Below are 22,534 nucleotides of genomic sequence, written 5' to 3' on the forward strand. Positions count from 1 at the left end.
TTGAAATAGGTGGGGTCCCAGCCTGTACTGAAGTGGAACGTTGAAACTGGTCCAGTCAGTGTCGTGTGAGAAACTAGCTCGGTTTGGTGCACATTAGGTACGGGAAATGCCGAAACCTCGATTTGGGTTGAGACATTTCAAAAGTCGCGGTAGGACTCAACACTTCACATCACTTATAAGTATTGCAGGTACGTGTTGTGGACGTTATTCGAGTCCTCAATCTTTTCACTTCGTGTATTGACGTGGCTTCCACTTGTTCGCTTCGTTCTCGCTGCTTCACCCTTTAGGGTTTGGTCCCTCAAGCAACAGCGAGTTTGGTCCCTCAAGACCCACACCTCCTTCCACTACCCAACGTGACTCTCTTTACCTTAAACAAGATGCCCGCCAACTATCCCGTGCGTAACCTGCCTTCGTCTTTGATGCCTCAGGACTGCCACAACATCCGGCTCCTCCGATTGGTTTCTCTCCCTGTCACGTATGAGATGATCTCGTACATAGCGTGGATCTCCGAGTCAATCGTCTGTGACGGTGACTACTCCTTGCCGACTCCTGAGCCTCCTGGAAGCCCGGAGATCCCCGATTTGGAGGATTTTATAACGCACGTTTGCACTCGATCCAATGTTTACACGGCTACACTCCTTTGCGTTGTCATATATCTCAACAGACTTCGCGCCAGGATGCCCACATTGGCCTCTGGTACGTCATTTTCCTCTCAAGCTTGCACTCGTTTAAATGACTGAGAATATTATTTCAGCTGCTCCGGGAACTCCTCATCGTTTGTTCATAGCATCCCTTATTGTTGCCGCAAAGTATCTGAATGACTGTGCTCCGAAGAACATCCACTGGATGTTTTGCGCCAATAATCTGTTCGATCTCCGCGAGATCAACCTGATGGAGAAGCAGATGCTTTTCCTCCTCGACTTCAAACTCAGCTTCACTGAAAGGGAGGCACTAATGGATTGGGCTCCGCTCCTTGAAGTCCACCAGGACGCCGTGGAAAGTACTTCCGGGTTCCATCGCGCCCTTCAGGCTCGGAAAAAACTTTCCCCAGAGAATGTCGCTGCGGTCAATGCTCTTTCTGCTAAGCTTGCGGCTGAAGAAAAGGCACGAGATAGGGAGACCCGCGAGAAGGCAATGGAACGTGTCACAAGAGGTGTGCGTCAGCGAATGGAGAAGAATGGTTCCGACGTCAGCGTTCCGCTCCCCGAGCCAATCTCTGTGTCGAAAGCAAAGCCTCCTCGGTCCTATCAAGTACCGCTCGAGACTTCCGTTTCAACTTCAATTTCCACATCATCATCATCTTCTCGCGCTGGCTCTGGGTCATCTGCCGCAAGGATCGTCGATGAACCTCCATCTTACACTAATGTGTATATGACTGCATCAGTGCTGGGCAATGTTCTTTCTCGTGGGCCGTCCACTGACTCTGTCTCGTCCTCCCTATCTTCATCGGCCAGTTCCCTAACTGAGGATGCTGGTACATCTTCGTCTTCAGCTGCTTCCTCGTCTGATGAGGAGGACGACTATCCTGATGTTGTTTTGGTGGAACCTTCGCTTCGCATTGAGGAACAGATAGCCTCTTTAGAGAAAACTATGGAAGAACTTTCTGATCAAATGGCTGGACTTGCTGGGATTGGTACGATCGTGGGTCAGAAAGAAAGGTACGGGGAACTAGGTATGCGACCCGTACCTCAGTTACAACCCGCTGCTCGGCCCGCCGTCCCGAATCAAAAGAAGCTCCGCTTTGGCATGGGTCGTCGCCGCTCAGACACCGCGACCACTCTTGACCCCAAGGGCTCAAACAACAAGAATACGGATGGCTTCCTCTCTTCCGACTGTCCCCGCCCTAGTCAGCCTTCCTTCGCTTCATCTTCCAGCACCATCACAACCATTCCTTCTAATCGGCTGTCTGTATTTTCCCATCGAAATCATACTCCTTGCCCACCTGTTGTAACTCCCGTGGCAGGCTCCACACCCCAACTTCAACATCATCCCCGTCGCGTAAGTGGGAGGTTGTTCAGCCACAAATCTGCTTCATCAAATGGACTCGCGGCTCCTGCGAGTACATCAGCACTTCGCCAAAGTGTTCTTCATTCTCGCGCGGGGTGTGCCCACTCACCTTCTGGGTTTTCGAAGCAAGAGAAAAGTTCTGTTCGTAACCTCCCGGCTCCAAAGTCTCTCGGATTCTCTGCGTCGCTGAGGAACCTCTTGGTGGCCGTATCATCCGGTGCCTAGTATCACTATCGGATTGGCCAGTGATCCCACTGGAACAGTCATATTAACGAAGCATGTTCATAGCACACGTCATTCCTTCAATTTCCTCATTCCCCATCTTTCGGACGAGTCCTGTCCTTCACGGGACTCTATAGCCTAGACAAACTAATTTCATTTTTTCCCCTGCCTCAATCAACATTAGACTGTGACATTCGTAATTCGTTTTAGACCTGTCTCCCTAGACATTTCATAGATTCTTGTTTTTTTTTTTCTTCCTTGGTTTCGCTTCCTCTTGCATGCCCCGCTTTCTTCATTTTATTCCAATCGTGACTTACTCTGATCCCTCTTCCATAATTTCGCTTTACCATTGTCACATTCATCACATCCCGGTCCAACATCTTAGAACAATGACACTGTACACCGTTTAGACACATCACCAGCTGTGTGTCCAGATCTCACCATTCTGTTCATCTGCCACTGTATCGTTTGTCGATTTGCACTATCTCTGCCACCCTTGACTGGATCAATATACAACACGACTGGTGATGATTCTCGCTCAAAGGCTCGCTTAGCCGAGACCCTGACTCCGCTGCGGCATATGAACTTGTCACAACCAGTGATGTAGTGTTGTCGAACTGGGGAGGTATGTTGGACCCATCCGTCGAACCCAGGGGGATTAGATGTACCAAAGTCCAAGTAAAGACTTGCGTGCTGAGTCTTCCGGAAGTGGCAACATACACAAGACGTAGTTCATAACAAATTCTAATTCAAGTATCGTCCCGTAAGGGATGTTCAGTTATTTATTTTTTGGTGATACAACGAGCGAAATAGTCTAATCCTCCTTTTTCATGATGTAAACTTGGGCCAGTAGAACCGAACACCCAATAATCATGGCGCAAGCAACAATAGGAGCGTTTATCCTAGCGAAATATTTCTGTTTGAGATGAATGTGTTTCTGAGCGAGGATCGAGCGCCAGAGAAGTCCTGCGAGCGAGGCGGAGAAGGATAGTGAGAAGGCGCCGTAGTTGGAGGATAGAGCTAGGGCATATATCTGGTAGGGGGGGGGGGGGTGGGGGTGATCATTAATTAGCGTATGATGAGAGATGGGGATGGGGGGAAGAGTCTAGCCGAACGTACAGCTGCGTCACGGGTCCGGAGGGAGGGTGTGTACGTCGAGTCCCATTGCTGAAGAACACGAGCGAGAAGTATAGTGGCTCCAATGTTAGTTCCCGCAACCTATATCCCAATTTTTTTTTAGCGATATCCATCGCTTTCTTGATTTGATACACACGGACGCACATTACAAGCGATGACTCCGATGAATCCCATACCACCTACAGCGCCCACGGTTCCAGTTTTACGTACCCACGTTTCCCACCATTCAACGAGAACTCCAACCCAACCGTTGGATGCGAGACCTTGTACGAGGATGAACATCGAGAATGCGAAGGGAAGTAAAGAGAGTGGGAGACGGGCGATCGTCGTTACCGGTGTTGGAAAATCGCGGGAGATTTTTGATGTTGCTGAGCGAAAGAAGGTGATGAGTGTATAGTGTGGTTTTTGTGCCGCTTCGACTTCTAACGTTGAAGGAACGGTTGGGTGCGATGTGGATCTAGGGAATAACCTGGGGCGATTCTTGTTCTTGTTCGAAGTGTCCAAAGCCGTCGTTGCTGGAGGGTACGAGATAAGCCCACGGTCTAGTTCGTTGTTTTTGTTGTTATCCAGAGTCACGGAAGATGGAGGTTCATCGATGGGTTCGGAAGAAGTGAGTACTGCTGCTTCGTCAAGCCCTGTGAGAGTTTGCTCAGCCGGAACTGTATGTGGCAAGGATGAGGTGCTCGCAAAGGATGGATGGAACTTTTGAGGGTTTTCCGAAAAGATGGTTCCAATTGCCACCGCAGGCGCCTGAGGTCGGTCAAGGGCATCCATCTCGACTGATTCGTGGTTGCCAGGCCTATGTCCATCCACGCTGTGAGCTTCGTCTCCTATCGTCCCGACGCCAGCCTTGGCCTGAGCTGGTCTACTAGATCGCCAATCGTGCAGCACATCCCGGAGGAACATGAGAACGGCGGCTGGCACAGTGATCGCGTAGACTCCTACTCCAACATGAGCAGCGCTGGTTGCCAAGAGAGCCACAAGAGTAACTCCAAGAGTGAGGAGCCCAAAAAAAGCTCCACCAGGATCGATAAGTAGCATACGAGAAGGATCGATGTTGTTCGTTGCCCCCGAAACTCCCGATATAGACGTGCTACTTATGAACGTATCAATGTGGATAGATTTTGGGAGCAAAGATGCCGGGGTTCTCGAATCCCTATCCTTTCTCATGGATGAATAGTCGGGGAACTTGATGAAAAATGCCAAGAGACAAGGAAATAATAGTGCGGCGGTTAGGAACACTGGAACGATAACGTTCGCTGTGTAGATGATGAAGGAAATACCGAAAGCACCTGAAAGAACGAGGTTTGTTGGGTTGGAGGATACAAGCACTGCTGAGGCTGCAGAACGAGAGGATTTAGGCTTCAGAGAACGTCGTGGAAGTGTGAACAACACGCACAGATGTTCACGATTGCAAATTGGGAGTAAATCCAGGCAGTGGGATCATCGATTCCGGCCGTACGTGTCATGTAAGCCAGAAATGCTGTTCCTGATAAGATGACGGGATCCTAATGGGGAAAAGGCTTTTATGAATGCTGAATTGAAGGAGAATCAAAAACTGACATTCCCAACCACGACTCCCGAGGTAAAGAAAAAGATGTATAGCAAGAGGTAAAGTAAGCGACCTCCACAGTAGCGGATGAGCATAGTGGAGCATTAATAATGTACTTGTTTTACCTTTGGAACCACCTTTCTTCAGTACCCAAAATGCTAAGAAACGGAGTAGGCCAGTGGAATCCAGAGATATTGATATGTAAGCCTGATGACATCATTTATGAATTTGCCCAGTGACATGTTCGCGACTTGAATTTCTCACGTACGAGCGAGATGAAGAGTGCCATGACGTCAATAGGTTTAACTCTTGAAGAGGGTCAGGATCAGAATTGAAAAACGAGGAACTTGGTAGGTGTACATTAAACATACCCATCAGATCCCAACACGCCATCTCTGACTTCCCGGCCCGTTATGGATCCAGTCGAAAGCAGAATAAGGACCGCCAACAATGGTGCAGTTGAATGATCGATAGGAATGGTGAATTCGAGCAAGGCAGAAGCTGTACGGTGCTCATTCGCAGCGGATGGTTTTCCCGGTATTATGCGTGACTTGGTGAGGAATGTCTCCAGAGGACGTGCAATGAAGGCGGGAAGGGTACATCGGATTGCGAACGGAATCACCACGAGGACGTCTTGAGAGATGTTTTGTGCTGAGTAAAGTAGGGGCAGAGCTATCTGCTCGGAACTCACTGGCAAATAAGAAGATGACCAAAGAAACGATGCTCTTAAAATTATCGACACTCTCTGGTGTCATTTTTACTCCCTTGTTCCGATTCACTCTTTCGTGTGGGAGGTCGGAATCATCGTTTTACAACCACACCAGTGGGGCTCAAGCATTCACTTCGTCAGCGCTTACATAAGCCATCCCCAACACACTGTCACTCCATGCTGCAATAAAGTACCTAAAGAAGTCACACGCCATCGACAAGAGACCCAGACTTACACCCGATCGTACCTCGGTTCCCATCGACCGAAACTTTCAAGAAAGCCACCCATCGTGACAGCACTGAGCCCGGGGAGTAACCCCATCCACAGACGAACCAAATCAACCCGAAACCAGACCCAGAGGACACCGTCACCCCGACCCTACTAACCCGACGGCACTCCACGTTGTGAAAGTCCCCTCATGTACAGATGGATGGATGGATGGATTCATTTTAGAGTACGTAACCGTGCCTATCGGCATATGCCGTACTATAGTGACTCGGGTGAAAAAAGTTTGGAGAACATAAGATGTGAAGAAAGGAATTTGTTTGACCTAGGAAGTATGAGACATCGAGTAATCAATGGTGTGAAGGAGAATGAAGCAATAACACATAAAGGGGCATGCGACCCCTGTTGGAATTTGTACACATGGTCTTGGGAACCTAAATGCTAAAATATGGACATTCTGGGAGTTGAACCGCAGAACCCTGCATAGGTACCAAGAGTGTGTTACCATTACACTAAATGCCTGCATTAGGTGGAGGTGGTTTCTTACAACCCCTGCACTGAGATTGAACAATGGGTGAGGGAGAATGGAGGTGGAAAGAGGTTGGATAGAGAAAAGGACACACGACCCCCAGTGTTGGGGTTGCATGTTTTGCTGCTGTGTGCCTATGATTAAGTCAATGTTTGAGTGCGCGGTTCTTGCGGGTGGGTGAGTTGGAGGGTGCTTTCACGGGTTTATGTCACGGTAGGCTGGTGAATGTTCCAGTGGCAGCAAAAGGTGATGGGTGTTGGTGGCATCTTGCTCATGCTTGTTGAATAAAGGCATGTGGCAGATAGGCCTTTGGTAGAAGGGGTAGTGGAGAGAAATGAAAGTGTTGGGGTGACGGTGAAAGAGGGCTAGCAGCTCTCTATGCCAACTAAGCTTGTGGGGCCAAACTCTCCAAAACTCCTACTTCTTGGCTAAACTTCGCTACGCTCTCGATCCTTAAACTCCGTGTGGGTTCTCCGGGATTTCTGCAAGGTCCGGGCTCAGTGTCCACTACTCACTTGTTGTGAGCTAGATCACTGCCCTTATTCCTACTGTTGGAATTCCACTCACTCACACCCACTCTAGCGCGTCCTAGCACCTTAGAGAATTTGGGGGAGGGGAGAACTTCTTTTCAAAATCCGGTATGTACAGGATTATATCTAATAATTATTTTTAGAAAGAATAGATGGCAAATATTGGCACCATATGGTACCTGGGTACCTTATTAGGCGAAATAATAAAAAAAGTAACAGTAACAATAAAAGAATATTGATCAATATCTGAAATGATGCAAAAATATGAAAATATCAGAAAATAAGCGATATCTCAACAGATTTGCGGAATTAAAGGCCAAAATTGGAAATGAAGCCGGAGATAACTCTCACGCAGCCAATGAGCATTTTTACCAATTTATTAGACGCCGTGGGAACGAGTGAGGCAGGAATTCTGGGTTGCCGCTTGAGATTCCCACACTCACACATGCCCGTGCCTAACTTGCCCAACATAGAACTCCGTCAAATCTCCACCGTTTGGGATGTTCTTGGTACCGTCAGAATCGTAAGAATTAGGACTATTTTTAGATGTCGAATTTGTATCGGGTTGTTGTGTGAATGGAAGTGGTTTTATAGTCGTGAAATCGGGTATCCGAGCCGGCTCTGCCTGTGGGCGATTATCCTGCCTACAACGGCAGGACTTGAACCTGCATTCCTTGCAGTCAACTTTTTGTCGGCATATGGGGCTATCGTTGGCGCTACCACTATCGCGCCTCATCATGAAGAAGTAGTGGAGAGAAAGATGAATTGGAAGGGTGTTGGGGTGATGGCAGGACTTGAACCTGCACTCCTCCGGCCTGCCCATGGACTTATGGAGGCTACCATTGGCGCTACCACTATTGCACCTCACCATCCCAAAAGGTAGTGGAGAAGAGAAAAAGAAGGAAGGGTTGGGGTGACGGTGGGACTTGAACTCACAGTCCTCTGGCCAGTCCCGTCTGGGCTTATGGAGGTCACCATTGGCGTTGCCACTATCACGCTCGTCATCCCAAAAAGGTAGTGGTGAGAAGAAAAAGGAAGGGTTGGCTTGATGGCGGGACATGCACCCATGCTCTTGCATCTCTCCAGCCAGTGCGGCTCTGGGCTTACGGGGTTGCAGTTGATTGGCATTACCACGGTGGCCACGTCATCCTCCCTTCAGATGTTACAGGCCTAATTAGTTTTAAACAGGGGCACCGTGTGAAGGTTTAGGCCCGTGCTGGGTGTTCGCTGTGGTAGCAGAACTCCCCCTCGACTGACATCCATCGTCGAGGCCCCTCATGTACAGATGTAATGTAGTGGGATATGCCGCTCTGTCACGTGCTAACGTGACCGCATGTCGCAAAACACGGGATTTTGTTTTAACGTGTTAAGAAGCTCTCAATGCGTTACAATGCTTTAGTGGCCCATTACAATGCTTCATGAGAAAATACTCGAACACACTGTATATGGGTATAATACCATAGTTCTTACGGGCTGCTGAGGATGCCACATATAAATTATTGTGATACACGTCATATTAGTTGTCTGAGGGTCCCGCAATATTACATGCTGAGGGATGACAACCTTTCAAGCGAAAAAACATGTCTGTATCGATTACATCGTTAAGTAAGTAATGGCGAGGCCGCTGTCTGTCAGATGTAGGGGCCAAAAATGCCTGCTGAGTGAAGTCCATCACTGGCACAAAGTGAGAATTTTTGGCGTTGTCGAGTTGGAATAGCAAGAATCCAGTGGCTCGGTCTTGTGCCATATACTCAGAGAGTGAGGCCATGTGGAAGTCGGACACTAGTGCAATGAGATCCTGGGACAATCCCGCAGATATCTCAAGCAGTGCATGGACTTGGGCTGTCATATCCATCCCCAGCCATCGACTTCTGATCCCTCCGATCCCTCCGGTCTACTTCCGCTCCTTCCTCACTAACCTCGGAGCTTGTCAGGGCCCAGCCCTCGTTCCGTGATGGGCCCAAGGGGATCCTCCAAGTCGCTGGGGTATCTAGTCCCAGTCCAAGGTCTTCAAACTCACTGAGGGGGCTAGCCCCAGCCTTCACAGGAAATGAGTTGAGAAGAAGGGTAACCTTCTCAACCTCCTGTGAAGCTGCTACAAATGGGAGCCGGGAACTATACAGTTTTCGGCTCTTTGCCGACTTTCCATAATTGGCACCCCCCGTGGGAAGATTCTGGGCAAGCAGCTCGCCCAGAATGTTCCCACGGTCTGCATGCATGCGGGATTGTGGAACAGTGAAGGGAAAAATAGGAGAAAATGGGGGAAGGGTACCTGAGGGTGTGTGGGGTCAGGGGTTGTGCCCTGACAGAGCTCCTGTATTCTGCAATTCTCTCGGTACCCCTCGATGGTCACCACCCCTTCCTTTCAATTTATTACCTACACCTCCCTAAGTACGGAGCCCCAAAGGATTCCGGACAGCTCTGACATCCGCTAGCGCACTCCCGCCTCCGCTGGACAATACACTTGCTTGCCCTGCAACGCCCACCTTTGGGCCTATCCCTCCTTTCCGTTTCTGGGTTATCGCCTGCCTTTCCGTTAACCCCGTAACCCAACTTGTCGGTAATATTCAATCGGCTAATGTCTAACCCTATTAGCTCCGCTCCGCTTGGCTCTGCCATTTGCGGACCCACCCTCGCTGTAACTATATATATACTCAACTTGTACATAGGTTACACTTCAGTAATAAAATTGACTAGAGTTTACCCTCTTCAGTTCTGGTTGCCAGTTTAGTAAGTTAGGGCACAGACGTGTTACTTGGCACAGCGCTCCTGGCACAAGTCGCTGAGGCCAAAGCCCTCTGCCATGGAGACACTCCTTTGTCTCGATCAGGTCTCTGTCAGGGGATGGACCCCAGGTCCCCATGACCCTTCTCTCTATAGCCCACAGCCCTGTGTGTAAATAGCCTATCCTAAGGCATAACCTACTGTGGGTAAGAAAGTGTATAGATAAATAGAAAGTAGGCTACACTTGCCTACTGTGGGTAAGAAAGTGAGAAGAAGGTTAACTTCTCACATTCCCACAGTGGCCCCAATATGGCGAAAACTTCCGGGGATACCCAGAAGTCACATGAAGGGTAGGAACCGGGCCCGGAGCATGCGGCGCACGGAGTGTGCAGGGCGGAGGCGCACATGTGGGTCCAGGTGCAGGTCCGGATGCGGGTCCGGGTCCGGGCTAGTCAGGGTGTGTGCCCTGACAGTCTCTGACATGGGCAAACTTCACACTGCTGGACAGGTCCCCCATCACTACAGCATCATCCCTGTGATGACCATGGAAAGTCTTGTTTGTCCATATGAATTCTTCACCCCAACTTCCATCATCGAAAGATCGATACCGGATCTTGTAGTAGTGTCATAGAATCACCTAAACCCAGAAGAGAAGTTAAAATGATGATGCATATATTATCGCAAGTCAACGTACCCAATTTGCCTTGGATCCATCAATATTATGCAGTCCATAGTTAGTATGAAGGAAAGTTCAGAACTTCAGAGTCAAGCCAAGATACACGGGTTCGTCCAAGTGAGATTGCTCAATAAAGAAAATTGAGCATGCAACAGCTTTCAAAGTTCTGGGTCTATTGGCACTGGGGCTTTGTGCTTCACTTGCAGAATTGATGGGTCCTTCCAGTGCCACAGTGGATGGGTCACTGGTGCTGGTGGTGGAATGTTCGATGTCTTGACGAATAAGGTCCAGGATTTGGACTTGCTGTGTCTGGATGGTAACCTATTTCTAATGTTATTACTGGGACAGATTAAGGTGGTAGGTATGAACTCGCTTGGCGGTGTTCTTGAAATTGCCTGCATGAAATGTATCGCGAAAAAATTTGTGCTCCTTTTCATTTGGTTTCGTGCTTGAGTTTGCAGGCACTCCTTTGGCTGTGAAGGATGAGAAACTGTGATGAAGTAGGATGTGGAATTTGGAGAATGACCAGGACTTGTGTCCATTGGATGCCTGCTTGCTTCGCATCTTCTCTCGGAGGTCCTCTGATCGAGCAATAAGTGTTGCAGGCACAAGTTCTCCCTTTTGTGAGAGATGTTGAATGAGTAAATCGGCACAATGACAGAAATCATACCTGAGTCAATTGTTGAAGCTCTTGAAGGGCCGTGTGTCCACGCAAAATTCTATCATCATCCAGGATCTCACATTGGAACAAGATGTTGATTACTGCCATGTTCCGTACACAGTGTATTAAGTGTATTAGGTTGGGATTCAATGCATGCATTGCATGCAAGATGGCCTGGGGCATAATAAGCAAATACGAACACAATATTGAAATTAATTCCTTACCTGGAGTACATGGTCCTTCATGGTTCCATCATTGAAACTCTGGCTGAGGATGCCTGATGGGAATGATTTGAGGCCCTTCCATCATGGGAGTGAGGATAACCTATCAGGGCACTAGATATCAGGAGATGGAATGAGTCTTGGGAATATTTTGTCAGGGCACACCCGCCTCACCTGGCTCCACCCAGCTCCACCCCACCCGCATCAGCAAAAAATTGTTATGCTCCTGAGTGCTCCGGAGTATGGGGAGCACTGGGAGAATCAGGAGGAGATTGGCCGGTCCAGGAACAGCTCATTTCCTCCGGAGTTGGTCAGGTACTCCAGGGCACTCCCAGGAGGGCATGGAGCATTGCTTTGTGCACAAACATATCCAGTAAATACAATTTAATGCTTCAAAATGTATAGGGGTGAGAAGCTTCTGGGAGCTCCTGGAGCATTTGAAAATGAAAAGGAAAAAAAGAGGGAAGACTCCCCATGAATACCTCCTACCACAAGACTAACACAACAAGACACTACTTAACATTTAGATCAAACACTATACTATACATCAAGGACACTGAGACTCACCAATACACAGTCAAAATTTATGGCCTGATATATGATTAATCTGGCAACTTAATCACTTTCGGACTTGCAGAATATGGAGGAGGGGGAAATGGGGGAGAATGAGGGGGGAAATGAGGGGGGAAATGAGGGGGAGAATGAGGGGGAGAATAAGAGGGGAATATAGAGGGAAATGAGGAAAATTCGAAAAATAGGGACTTCTAAAAAGTTGAAAAAATAATTAGGGAAAAAATCAAAAAAAAATTCAGGAACTGTAGTGCCTTTGAAGGGCTTTCAGGATATATAATTATTTGCGAAATTGAGGAAGAAATGATGGAGAAAAATGGAAAATACTTTCGGAGACCTGAGAAATAATGAGAACTGAATTGATGGGAAAGTCTGAAAATTGAATAGGAAAGTGAGGGGAAGCCTTGTAGCATTGTTATTTTCTGCTGTTGTGATTTTTCCCGATTCTTCTTGGTCTCATTCCCAGCTGCTCAATACTCCTGGAAGCTCCTGAAAGCTCCTGGGAGGGTCCAGGAGCAGCTGGGAGTGAGACCAAGAACAATCAGGAAAAATCAGAACAGCAGAAAATAACAATGCTACAAGGCTTCCCCTCACTTTCCTATTCAATTTTCAGACTTTCCCATCAATTCAGTTCTCATTACTTCTCGGGTCTCCAAAAGTATTTTCCATTTTTCTCCATCATTTCTTCCTCAATTTTGCAAATAATTATATGTCCTGAAAGCACTTTAAAGGCACTATAGTTCCTGATTTTTTTTTGATTTTTTTCCCTAAATTTTTTTTTTCAACTTTTAGAGACCAAAATTTTCCTCCCACTGCTCCTGGCACATTGCATACTCCTCACCACTCCCAGCTGCTCCTGAACCCCCTCCCAGGAGAACACTATTGGCTCCAGGAGTGCCCAATCTGCTGTTTTGTCTCCCACATGCTCCAGCCACTCCTGATGCTCCGGAGCATAACGGACTTTTGCTGATGCGGTACCCCCTTCTTCCCCTTCCTGTCTCCTCCTCCCTCCACTTCCCCCTCTTCTTATTTCTTCTCTGTCTCATTCTCTATTCTTCCTATTTCTATTTACATGGATGACTTCCCTTGATCGATGTACTACTAACCCGCCCGCGACCCATGCATGACCCACCCAGCCCCAGACGCTCTGGACGACCCCCAGGTATGCCCAGCATGCACACTGTAGGGGAAATAACGGCCACACTATGGAAACCCATTATGGAAATATGCCAGATAAATCACAAAACCTCATACGACAAGTAGATATGAGAACATAGAAGGACCTGAATTTTAACGAATTTTACGAATTTTTACGAATTATTATGACTATACACGATAAATCGAAAGAAAGAAAAATAACAAAAATACTTCAAGCTTACCATCAACGAGACGGAATTCTCGGGGGAATTTATAGCAAATATTAAACCAAGAATTAGGACAATCAACCAAGATTTGACTATAAAAATAATCAGAGAACCTCCACGGAAACTACTTTCCCACGTCCGCACACGTAGCAAGGATGGAAGTACCACGGAACAAAGATTCCTCAGGAACTAATGCAAAAGTCAAAGTCGTGTTTATAATAGGAAATGTAGATGTCACCCAAACGGAACCAATGAGAGTAATTACAGGGGAAACTACCCATAAATGACGGAGATATGACTAAAACTCCTGCAAAACGAGGACAATGTCTAAAAAGCAAGCGCGAAGATTAACTAGTAACGACCGAGACAAGCTTGATAGCCCATTAGAAAGGAAGGGATCTACTCTTAATCCTCCCAAATTTCCATAATAAAAGGATCATGCGTTAATGAGAAATCCAATAACGGGAATAGCGACATCAAAAGTCCGAGCTCAGGGACAAGACGATGATTGCGTAGGATCCATAATTAAAACATACAACGAAATTTACACGGAAATTATGAAAAATAGGAAACTATAGTTATGCAAATTCTCAGCCCAAACGGTCCAGCCGTTGTGAAGTTATACCCATGATGGGAATATAGGAATCCGCATCATGTGTAATGACACGTGAGGGTGGCGATGCGCAGGGAACCGGCCGTCGGAACCGAGATCCGCACTTCGGCAGATCGCGAAGACCAATTTCCGTCCAAATAAGGAAGAGCCCGGTCAAAACAAAGCACGAAAAGTGCAAAACAACCTTAGATCATGAGGGAAAAATCTGAAATAAATCACAGAAGCCCATATGAAAGAAATAAACACCCGCGCATATCATAAATCCCGAACAACTAAACGAAAACGGCTCCCGCATACGAACAACTATGGGAACGACACACGTGATTACCGAATGTGCGCGCGAAACTTTGCTAACTCAACGAATACAGGGAAATAGGACACAACCTTAGTACCATTGGAAAGGTGGGAATAAATGAAAATTTATGATACCAAGAACGTGAGAAAACATCCAGAAATGAATGAGATACAAGGACATGAAGTTAGAAACCTGAAAACACGCGGGAAGACAGCTTCAAGAGGTCTAGAGCCCTAAATAAAATACATAAAAATATGATATCTTCGAGGACGACCTACTATAACAACGAACAATACATATGGAGGATTAGGATGTGATAATACAAAGGGGAATCAGGGAATATGAACGAAATTCACGAAAAACTACTAAACTACGACGGACCATGGTGGGAATTTTAGGGAACGATGTTCTAATGAAGTAGAGAGCTATAACACATTCGTTTGAGTAATTCTTGATTACTAGCAACTTTTTCTTTCAGTTTTAAACCTGAACAATTCACTCATTTATCATTTCAGTCTCATTTTAACTAAATGTCACTAAATAAAATTGGAATAAATCAGCTGAAGGTCTCAGCACAGTTGCACGCATAGTAATGCGAGGTTTGAATTCAGTATGACCGAGTCATAGCGAACTTAATGGGAAATATGGGGAATTTGAAATAGGGAACTGCAGCAAATGCGGCGCAGACAAATTCTAATTAACCATTAAAATAGCTTAGGCGAGGAAGGACAATAAGGATTCCAGGCGCAGTCTGACCGCAGTAGAGCCGCAGTTCAGCGCAGCAAAGCGCAGTGGAACTATAGCGTGAAAATTTCACTTTTTATTCAGTTTGAGAAAAATACACTGTAAATAAATCCTGTAAATAGAAGGTAGAGCGTGAAAAAGGAAGGCGACCCAAGGAGTATAAAAGGGAGACCCTTTCTGCGACTTTTCGCCCCCCTTAGAGAAGTAAGAAAATAGAGTATTATTTTTCTCAAGCATTTCTGGTTGTCACTCCAGTGCGAAAAAGTGATATACAGTTAAGATTGCCACTGTAGTAAAAGGCAGCAATTAAGGAGAGAAATATTAAGTAGATATTTCAACAGGAGAGCTGGTTAACACTCCAGATTTCAAAGTGTAAACACAAAACAGTTATTTTGCTACTGTTAAAACAAGCGATAAAATAAAGACAAAAATAAAACGAACTCAAGGGACACTCCAGACACCATCCAAATTCATTAACTGAATAGAATCTTTGAAACTTCACCAAGTAGAAGATTAAATTCAAGTTTAAATCCAAATTAAACAACGCTACACAGAATTACACCTAGACAAATTAATAAATTTCAATAAAGAAACAGCTCCGCAGGGCTCGGTTTATCTGTAAGTCAATTCCCAGGAACTTTAAAACTAACCCATAAAAATAGAATTAGCCAAAACACTCGGATTGGTACTTTATTTACAATAAATAACACTAGTACACTTCCCCATCCTAACTAAAGAACCAGGGAACAGCTTGGTGGTGGTCTCGTTTGAACCTCCCAACTGACCTTCCTTCGTTCTCTCCTTCAACGCCTGCAGCGGATCCCTTTGGGATCCCCCATGGGAATACCCGGGTGGCTGGGGCTGTGCATGGGGATGACGTGGCAACTCTCATGTGACCTGAGCACCATGTATATAAACACACCTGGGGTGGGAACCAGAGAAGCAGTCTTCTTCTCACCATTCCCACTTCAGGTAAGTAGCTTAGTTTTCCTTCTAATGATAATTAACACCATTCCCACTTCAGGGACATCTGCCTGCGCCGGACCCGTTGCCGTACACGCCTGCTTCACACCCCACCGGGCCCTCAGCGCCGGGCGATATACCCGGACGCTCTCGACCCTGGACCGGTCCCTGACATATTTGAACTTACATTGTCTCAAATCATCCAACAATGTCCCTTCCAAGGAGAGGGACAACACCTCTGATCATCGCAAACATATGATCCCCCCAGATGCCCTTGAGCCATGTATGTAAAACATCAAATGTAACAGCCCAATGGGGGTCACAGTTAGGCACTGTTGAAAACACGCTCTTTGGGCCATGAGTTGAGCCTACCACTGAGAGTGCAAAGCTTACCTCATGTGATCAGAGTCCCTGTGACTTTAGGAGTTCCTCAGCCCCACCCTTACTTGCCATAGTTGCTGCCACATTAATGACATTGCACGATTGAACCTTTGTGCATCTCTCAAACACCAGATCGAGCCGACTTAACATGTCCCGGGGTATAAGACAGATAGGGCATGGCATTATTGAATGACCGCCCCGCATTGCTAACATGCTCCATCTGTCATAAATATATGTCAGGGCACACCTGCCTGACCCTGTGCCGCACCCCGCGCCGTACCGCCCTACTCCGCTTTCCCTGCTATCATCCCCCGTCCCTCCTTCCTCACTTTCCCCTTCTCCTCTATTTCTATTCTACGGTCGATTTCCCTTTTCTCCATGTACCACTATGTACCTAACCCCGCTCCCCTGATCGCCGCATGCGCTGCGCACACTCCTGCATACTGAGCAGCCACCTCCGGGATCTCCCGCGGAGACACCCGGGGAGGTGCGGCTGTGTGCGGAGATGATGTGGCTTCTCCCACGTGACCCTAACCGCATGTATATAATAGTGCCTGGGGTGGGAACAGAAGAAGCAGCCTTCTTCTCAACTTCCCACTTCAGGTAAGTACCATAGCTTTTCCCTTTTAATGATAACTCAACTTCCCACTTCAGCCTAAGTGGTCGGGGACGCTCGCCCTGCGACGGGACTGCCGCTACGCATAGCCGACACCTGTCCCATCGAGCCCCTCGCGCTGGGACCTCGCCGCTTTCGGAGCTGTCCCTGACAATATATCAGCAGGATTATTCATGATATAACATACTCACATTTCTTGATTGTCTGCAATGAGTCCAAATATGAAAGGGAAAATGTGTCTCGTCACCCCATCTGCACACACTATGTTTTGTCCATATGCGCCTGGCCGACATAGTGACCGGAGGATCTCAGACATGGCTTGTTGGTAAATTTGTGCTTGGAATTCAGCCCAATGGCTGTCATGGCTTTCGGATCCGTTTGGATGGAGCTGATTACAATGATACAAATATTAGGCTTAATAGCACTTACATCTGGCAACCACCCAACCAAGCATCCACCACCAACTCCTCGGGAATTTCTCATAGATCAGGGCAGATTGGCCAGTTGTGCAATAACGGGGTAACTGTTGACAGAGCCGAAAGAGGAGAGTTTTGATTTGTCAGCATTGAAGGAGAGAATGAAGGAAGGTCAGTTGGGAGGTTCAAACGAGACCACCACCAAGCTGTTCCCTGGTTCTTTAGTTAGGATGGGGAAGTGTACTAGTAATATTTGTTGTAATTATAGTACCAATCCGAGTGTTTTGGCTAATTCTATTTTATGGGTTGGTCTAAAAGTTTCTGAGAATTGACTTACAGATAAACCAAGCCCTGTGGAGCTGTTCCTCTATTGTAATTTCTTAATTTGTCTGGGTGTAATTCTGTGTAGAGTTGTTTAATTTGGATTTTAACTTGAATTAAATCTTCTACTTGGTTAAGTTTCAAAGATTCTACTCAGTTAATGGATTTAGATTGTGTCTGGAGTATCCCTTGAGTTTGTTTTATTTTTGTCTTATTTTATTGCTTGTTTTAACAGTAGCAAAATAACTGTTTTGTGTTTACACTTTGAAATCTGGAGTGTTAACCAGCTCTCCTGTTGAAATATCTACTTAATATTTCTCTCCTTAATTGCTGCCTTTTACTACAGTGGCAATCTTAACTGTATATCACTTTTTTGCGCTGGAGTGACAACCAGAAATGCTTGAGAAAAATAATACTCTATTTTCTTCTCTGAGGGGGGCAAAAAGTCGCAGAAAGGGTCTCCCTTTTATACTCCTTGGGTCGCCTTCCTTTTTCACGCTCTTCCTCATATTTACAGGATTTATTTACAGTGTATTTTTCTCAAACTGAAAAAAAAATGAAATTTTCATGCTATAGTTCTGCTGCAGTCAGACTGCACCTAGAACCCTTATTGTCCTTCCTCGCCTAAACTATTTTAATGGTTAATTAGAACTTGACTGCGCTGCATTTGTCGCAGTTTCCTATTTCAAATTCCTCATATTTACCATTAAATTCGCTATGACTCAGTGATTCTGAATTCAAACTTCGCATTACTATGCGTATGGCTGCGCTGAGACCTTCAGCTGATTTATTCCATTTTTATCCAGCGACATTTAGTTAAAATGAGACTTGAACTGGTAAATGAGTGAATTATTCAGGTTTAGAACCGAAAGAAAAAGTTGCTAGTAGTCAAGAATTACTCAAACAAATGTATTATAGCTCTCCACTTCATTAGAATATTGTTCCCTAAAATTCCCACCATGGTCCGTCATAGTTTAGTGGATTTCGTGGATTTCGTTCATCTCCCCTGATTCCCCTTTGTATTATCACATCCTAATCCTTCATATGTATTGTTCGTTGTTATAGTAGGTCGTCCTCGAAGATATCATATTTTTATGTATTTTATTTAGGGCTCTGGACCTCTTGAAGCTGTCTTCCCACACATTTTCAGGTTTCTAACTTCATGTCCTTGTATCATTCATTTCTGAATGGTTTTCGCATTCTTGGTATCATAAATTTTCATTTATTCCCACCTTTCCAATGGTACTAAAGTTGTGTTCTATTTCCTGGTATCCGTCGAGTTAGCAAAAGTTTGCACGCACATTCAGTAATCACGTGTCAGGGCACACCCCACCTGACCCCGTGCCGTGCCACCCTACTCCGCTTCCCTGCTATCACCCTTTGTCTCTTCTTCCCCCTTTTCCTTCTTTCTTTCTATTTCCGTTCTATGGTCGACTTCCCCTTCTCTATGTATTACTAACACACCTAACCCCGCTCCCCCGATCGCCGTGCGCATTCCTGCTTGCAGAGTGGCACACCTCCAGGATCTCCCATGGAGATACCCAGGGGAGTGCGGCTGTGTGCGGGGATGACATGGCTCCTCCCACGTGACCCCGACCGCATGTATATAATAGCACCTGGGGTGGGAACAGAAGAAGCAGCCTTCTTCTCAACTTCCCACTTCAGACTAAGTGGTCGGGGACGCTCACCCCGCAACGGGACTGTCGCTACGCATAGCTGACACCTGTCCCATCGAGTCCCTCGCACCGGGACCTCGCCGCTTTCGGAGCTGTCCCTGACATCACGTGCATCGTTCCCATAGTCGTTCAGATGTGGGCACTGTTTCTGTTTAATTGTTCGGGATTTATGGTATGCGCGGGTGTTTGTATCCTTCATATGGGCTTCCGTGATTTATTTCAGATTTTTCCCTCATGATCTAAGGTTGTTTTGCACTTTCTGTGCTTTGTTTTGACTGGGCTCTTCCTTATTTGGATGGGAATTGGTCTTCGCGATCTGCTGAAGTGCGGATCTCGGTTCCGACAGCCGGTTCCCTTTGCATTGCCACCCTCACGTGTCATTAAACATGATGCGGATTTCTATATTCCCATCGTTGGTATAACTTCACAACGGCTGGACCGTTTGGGCTGAAAATTTGCATAACTATAGTTCTCTATTTTTTATAATTTCCGTGTTAATTTCGTTGTATGTTTTAATTATGGATCCTACGTAAACTTCGTCTTTTCCCTGAGCCCGGACTTTTGATGTCGCTATTCCCATTATTGGATATCTCATTAATGCGTGATCCTTTTATTGTGAAAGTTTGGGTGAATTAAGATTAGATCCCTTCCTTTCTAATGGGCTATCAAGCTCATCTTGGTCGTTAATGGTTGTTCTTCGCACTTGCTTTTTAAACATTGTCCTCGTTTTCTGGGGGTTTCAGTCATATCTCCGTCGTTTATGGGTAGTTTTCCCTGTAATTACTTTCATTGGGTCCGTTTGGGTGACATCTACATTTCCTATTATAAACACGACTTTGAATTTTGCATTAGTTTCTGAGGAATCCTTGTTCCGTGGTACTTCCATCCTCGGCTACGTGTGCGGACGTGGGAAAGTAGTTTCCATGGAGGTTCTCTGGTTGTTTTTATAGTCAAATCTTGGTCAATTGTCCTAATTCTTAGTTTAATATTTTCTATAAATTCAACCGAGAATTCCGTCTTGTTGATGCTAAGCTTGAAGTATTTTTGCTAATTTCCTTTCTTCCATTTTATCGTATGTAGTCATAATAATTCGTAAAATTTCGTTAAAATTCAGGTTCTTCTATTTTCTCATATCTACTTGTCGTATGGGGTTTTGTGATTTATCTGGCATATTTCCATAATGGGTTTCCATAGTGTGACCGTTATTTCTCCTACAGCGTAGATATAGATGCCCAATAGACAGTTTTCGATTCCATTTGTACTTTTGGGGATAGCATCCTATCGGAACAGATTAGCTAGCTAGAATACACTATGAAGGGAAATACCCAGGCAGCCCAAAAGTCATCACCTGTCCACGGCTCCCCAATGCGTCGCACCCATGAACCATCAGGATGCTGGGAGTACTGTTGCTCTGGGTACCAATGAACAGATGGACAGATGAAGGGGTCTCACAGGAGCTCCATGACCCAGTCGAAGATTGATTTACAAAGCACTTTGACTTTCTGATAGAGGGTTTGCAGTCGATGTTCAACGGTGACTGTCTCAAACTCGATGAAAGATTAGCTACGACTACAGTTAACTGTAATAGCATTGTGCTTACAGTGGTTGAGGCATTGGATGCCCGATCAAGTATTTGGAACAGTTCCTGGTGACTTTTTAGTGTTATTGGTGAGTTTGGAATCCTCGCATGTTGCTGAAGGAGAGAATCGATTACCTCATTCTTTATGTTGTTCCTAATGCAGATGTCCATGAATTCAAGATCTTCTTTGGTGGCGAGTGGGTGGAATGCTTCAAAGTTGGACATAACGGGTGTTGGAGCTGCAGATAATAATAATGAAGTGGCCATCCAGGCTTTAGGGTGGGTTCTAACAAAGATCTTGATGGCATCCAAGTTGGGATGAGTAGGAAAACTGTCTGGAAAGGAATATGAATAAGGATGTCAAAGTGGACACAGTGCGAACCTTGGTGTGCCTCAGCTGTGGGCATGGATGATTCAGGCATGCTTGCATCGGCGGTCTGTATAGCTATTGTAGCATCTAATGAACCCAAGGGACACTCAAAGATTTCAACGTCTTCTAATAAATCCCCAGTCCCTGGAGTGCGATGCATTCCTGAAGAGAGAAGCTGTCATAGTTCAAAGTCCTGCCAGTGACTGCCTAAAAAGAAAAAGGTATACATACCACTGAACCCTTCGATCTTTCTATAGCATCATAAAGACGCTGTCTGTCAGAGACCTGGTTGAGACGAGGGAGTGTCTCCATGACGGAGGGCTTCGGCCTCAGCAACTTATGCCAGGAGCGCTGTGCCAAGTAAACACATCCGTGCCCTAACTTACTAACTGGCCACCAGAACTGAAGAGGGTAAACTCTAGTCGATTTTATTACTGGAGTGCAACCTATGTACAAGTTAAGTATATATAGTTACAGCGAGGGTGGGTCCGCAAATGGCAGAGCCAAGCAGAGCGGAGCTAACGGGGTTTAGACATTAGCCAATTGAATATTACCGACGAGTCAGGTTATGGGGTTAACGGAAAGGCAGGCGATAACCCAGAAACGGAAAGGAGGGATATGTTAGGTACGGGTCAGCAAACGGGGACGACTGGCGGGGACAAGGCTCCGGGGTTGGGCTTCAGCCTCAGCGACTCCAAGAGAGCGCTGTGCCCACCTACTGTCTCAGTGCCCACATTTCGAAGTGGCTTGGGCTGCCTTGTTAGGGGGGACAAACCATGTCGATATTCAGACTAAAGTTATAATAATGTAATATACATATATATATAGTAAGAAACTGAATGAGTCAGGTGACAAAATGAAACAAAAGGAAACAGAATAAGGGCCGGCATCTGGGTCAGAATGCGTGGTCGTGACAGGATAGGCCTGAAGGTGGGCTTTGCAGGGCAAGCGAGTGTATTGTCCAGCAGAGGCAGGAGTGCACTAGCAGACGTTGGAGCTGTCCGGAAGCCTTTGGGGCTCTGTACTTAGGGAGGCATAGGTAATAAATTGAAAGGAGGGGGTGGTGACCATCGAGGGGTACCGAGGGGATTGCGGAATACGGGAGCTCCGAGGTTAGTGAAGAAGGAGTGGAAGTAGACTGGAGGAATCGGAGGGATCAGAAGTCGATGGCTGGGGATGGATATGACACTGTCGATCCTCATCCATCATGCATTGCCTCACTTGATCCCGGGTCTGATTGACACGACAACCAGCTTTGTGCCACTTGAGATTTTGAGGAGTCAGCCTCTTTTGACAATGAGCACAAGACTCTGAGTAGGCAACATTGGCCTTCTTGGAAACAGCAGCTGGGGCTTTAGGCATGGATAGTGGTGATGTGATTTGGACGCGTTCTGTCAATCGTCGAATCAATTGGTTCCGATGGACCCAAACAA

The 22,534-nt window shown here is 46.3% G+C and overlaps 6 protein-coding genes across 6 annotated transcripts; 2 read left to right on the forward strand and 4 right to left on the reverse strand.

Moving 5' to 3' along the window:
* Positions 1–377: 377 nt before the first annotated feature.
* On the forward strand, positions 378–975 carry EI90DRAFT_2913963 (cyclin-like protein; the record flags this gene model as incomplete). The annotated part of the gene is made up of 2 exons (XM_039054514.1): positions 378–696; positions 755–975. Coding segments are annotated over 2 exons (540 nt in total), but the record flags the coding sequence as incomplete, so codon positions are not given.
* A 2,047-nt stretch (positions 976–3,022) lies between these two features.
* EI90DRAFT_3048795 (uncharacterized protein) lies at positions 3,023–5,695 on the reverse strand. The gene is made up of 9 exons (XM_039059641.1): positions 5,610–5,695; positions 5,290–5,551; positions 5,187–5,226; positions 5,044–5,125; positions 4,930–4,991; positions 4,766–4,874; positions 3,511–4,706; positions 3,349–3,447; positions 3,023–3,262 (listed from the first exon to the last, which is right to left on the reverse strand). Exons 1-9 carry the CDS (start codon positions 5,671–5,673, stop codon positions 3,044–3,046), a joined length of 2,133 nt encoding a protein of 710 aa, XP_038918326.1. The 5' UTR covers positions 5,674–5,695; the 3' UTR covers positions 3,023–3,043.
* A 1,661-nt stretch (positions 5,696–7,356) lies between these two features.
* Positions 7,357–7,794, forward strand: EI90DRAFT_3120715 (uncharacterized protein; the record flags this gene model as incomplete). Its single annotated transcript, XM_039063330.1, has 2 exons — positions 7,357–7,434; positions 7,495–7,794. 2 exons carry the CDS (start codon positions 7,357–7,359, stop codon positions 7,792–7,794), a joined length of 378 nt encoding a protein of 125 aa, XP_038918327.1.
* A 2,592-nt stretch (positions 7,795–10,386) lies between these two features.
* On the reverse strand, positions 10,387–11,080 carry EI90DRAFT_3120716 (uncharacterized protein; the record flags this gene model as incomplete). Its single annotated transcript, XM_039063331.1, has 3 exons — positions 10,387–10,632; positions 10,681–10,929; positions 10,982–11,080. The coding sequence occupies 3 exons, from the start codon at positions 11,078–11,080 to the stop codon at positions 10,387–10,389; spliced, it is 594 nt and encodes a 197-aa protein (XP_038918328.1).
* A 5,846-nt stretch (positions 11,081–16,926) lies between these two features.
* Positions 16,927–17,297, reverse strand: EI90DRAFT_3176211 (uncharacterized protein; the record flags this gene model as incomplete). Its single annotated transcript, XM_039066345.1, has 2 exons — positions 17,169–17,297; positions 16,927–17,127 (listed from the first exon to the last, which is right to left on the reverse strand). Exons 1-2 carry the CDS (start codon positions 17,220–17,222, stop codon positions 16,927–16,929), a joined length of 255 nt encoding a protein of 84 aa, XP_038918329.1. The 5' UTR covers positions 17,223–17,297.
* A 3,303-nt stretch (positions 17,298–20,600) lies between these two features.
* EI90DRAFT_3120717 (uncharacterized protein) lies at positions 20,601–21,413 on the reverse strand (the record flags this gene model as incomplete). The annotated part of the gene is made up of 4 exons (XM_039063332.1): positions 20,601–20,699; positions 20,753–21,066; positions 21,114–21,276; positions 21,333–21,413. 4 exons carry the CDS (start codon positions 21,411–21,413, stop codon positions 20,601–20,603), a joined length of 657 nt encoding a protein of 218 aa, XP_038918330.1.
* Between the last annotated feature and the right edge of the window lie 1,121 nt (positions 21,414–22,534).

The sequence above is a fragment of the Cantharellus anzutake genome (assembly GCF_015039405.1).
Source record: "Cantharellus anzutake strain C23 chromosome Unknown EI90scaffold_14, whole genome shotgun sequence".
In the NCBI taxonomy this organism is placed as follows: domain Eukaryota; kingdom Fungi; phylum Basidiomycota; class Agaricomycetes; order Cantharellales; family Hydnaceae; genus Cantharellus; species Cantharellus anzutake.

Coding starts and splice junctions, on each gene's coding strand:
- EI90DRAFT_3048795 (XM_039059641.1), bottom strand. CDS start 5,673: ATGACACCAGAGAGTGTCGATAATTTTAAGAGCATCGTTTCTTTGGTC. Junction 5,552..5,609: donor GGTCATCTTCTTATTTGCCA/GTGAGTTCCGAG, acceptor ACATCTCTCAAG/ACGTCCTCGTGGTGATTCCG. Junction 5,126..5,186: donor TGGCACTCTTCATCTCGCTC/GTACGTGAGAAA, acceptor TGATGTCATCAG/GCTTACATATCAATATCTCT.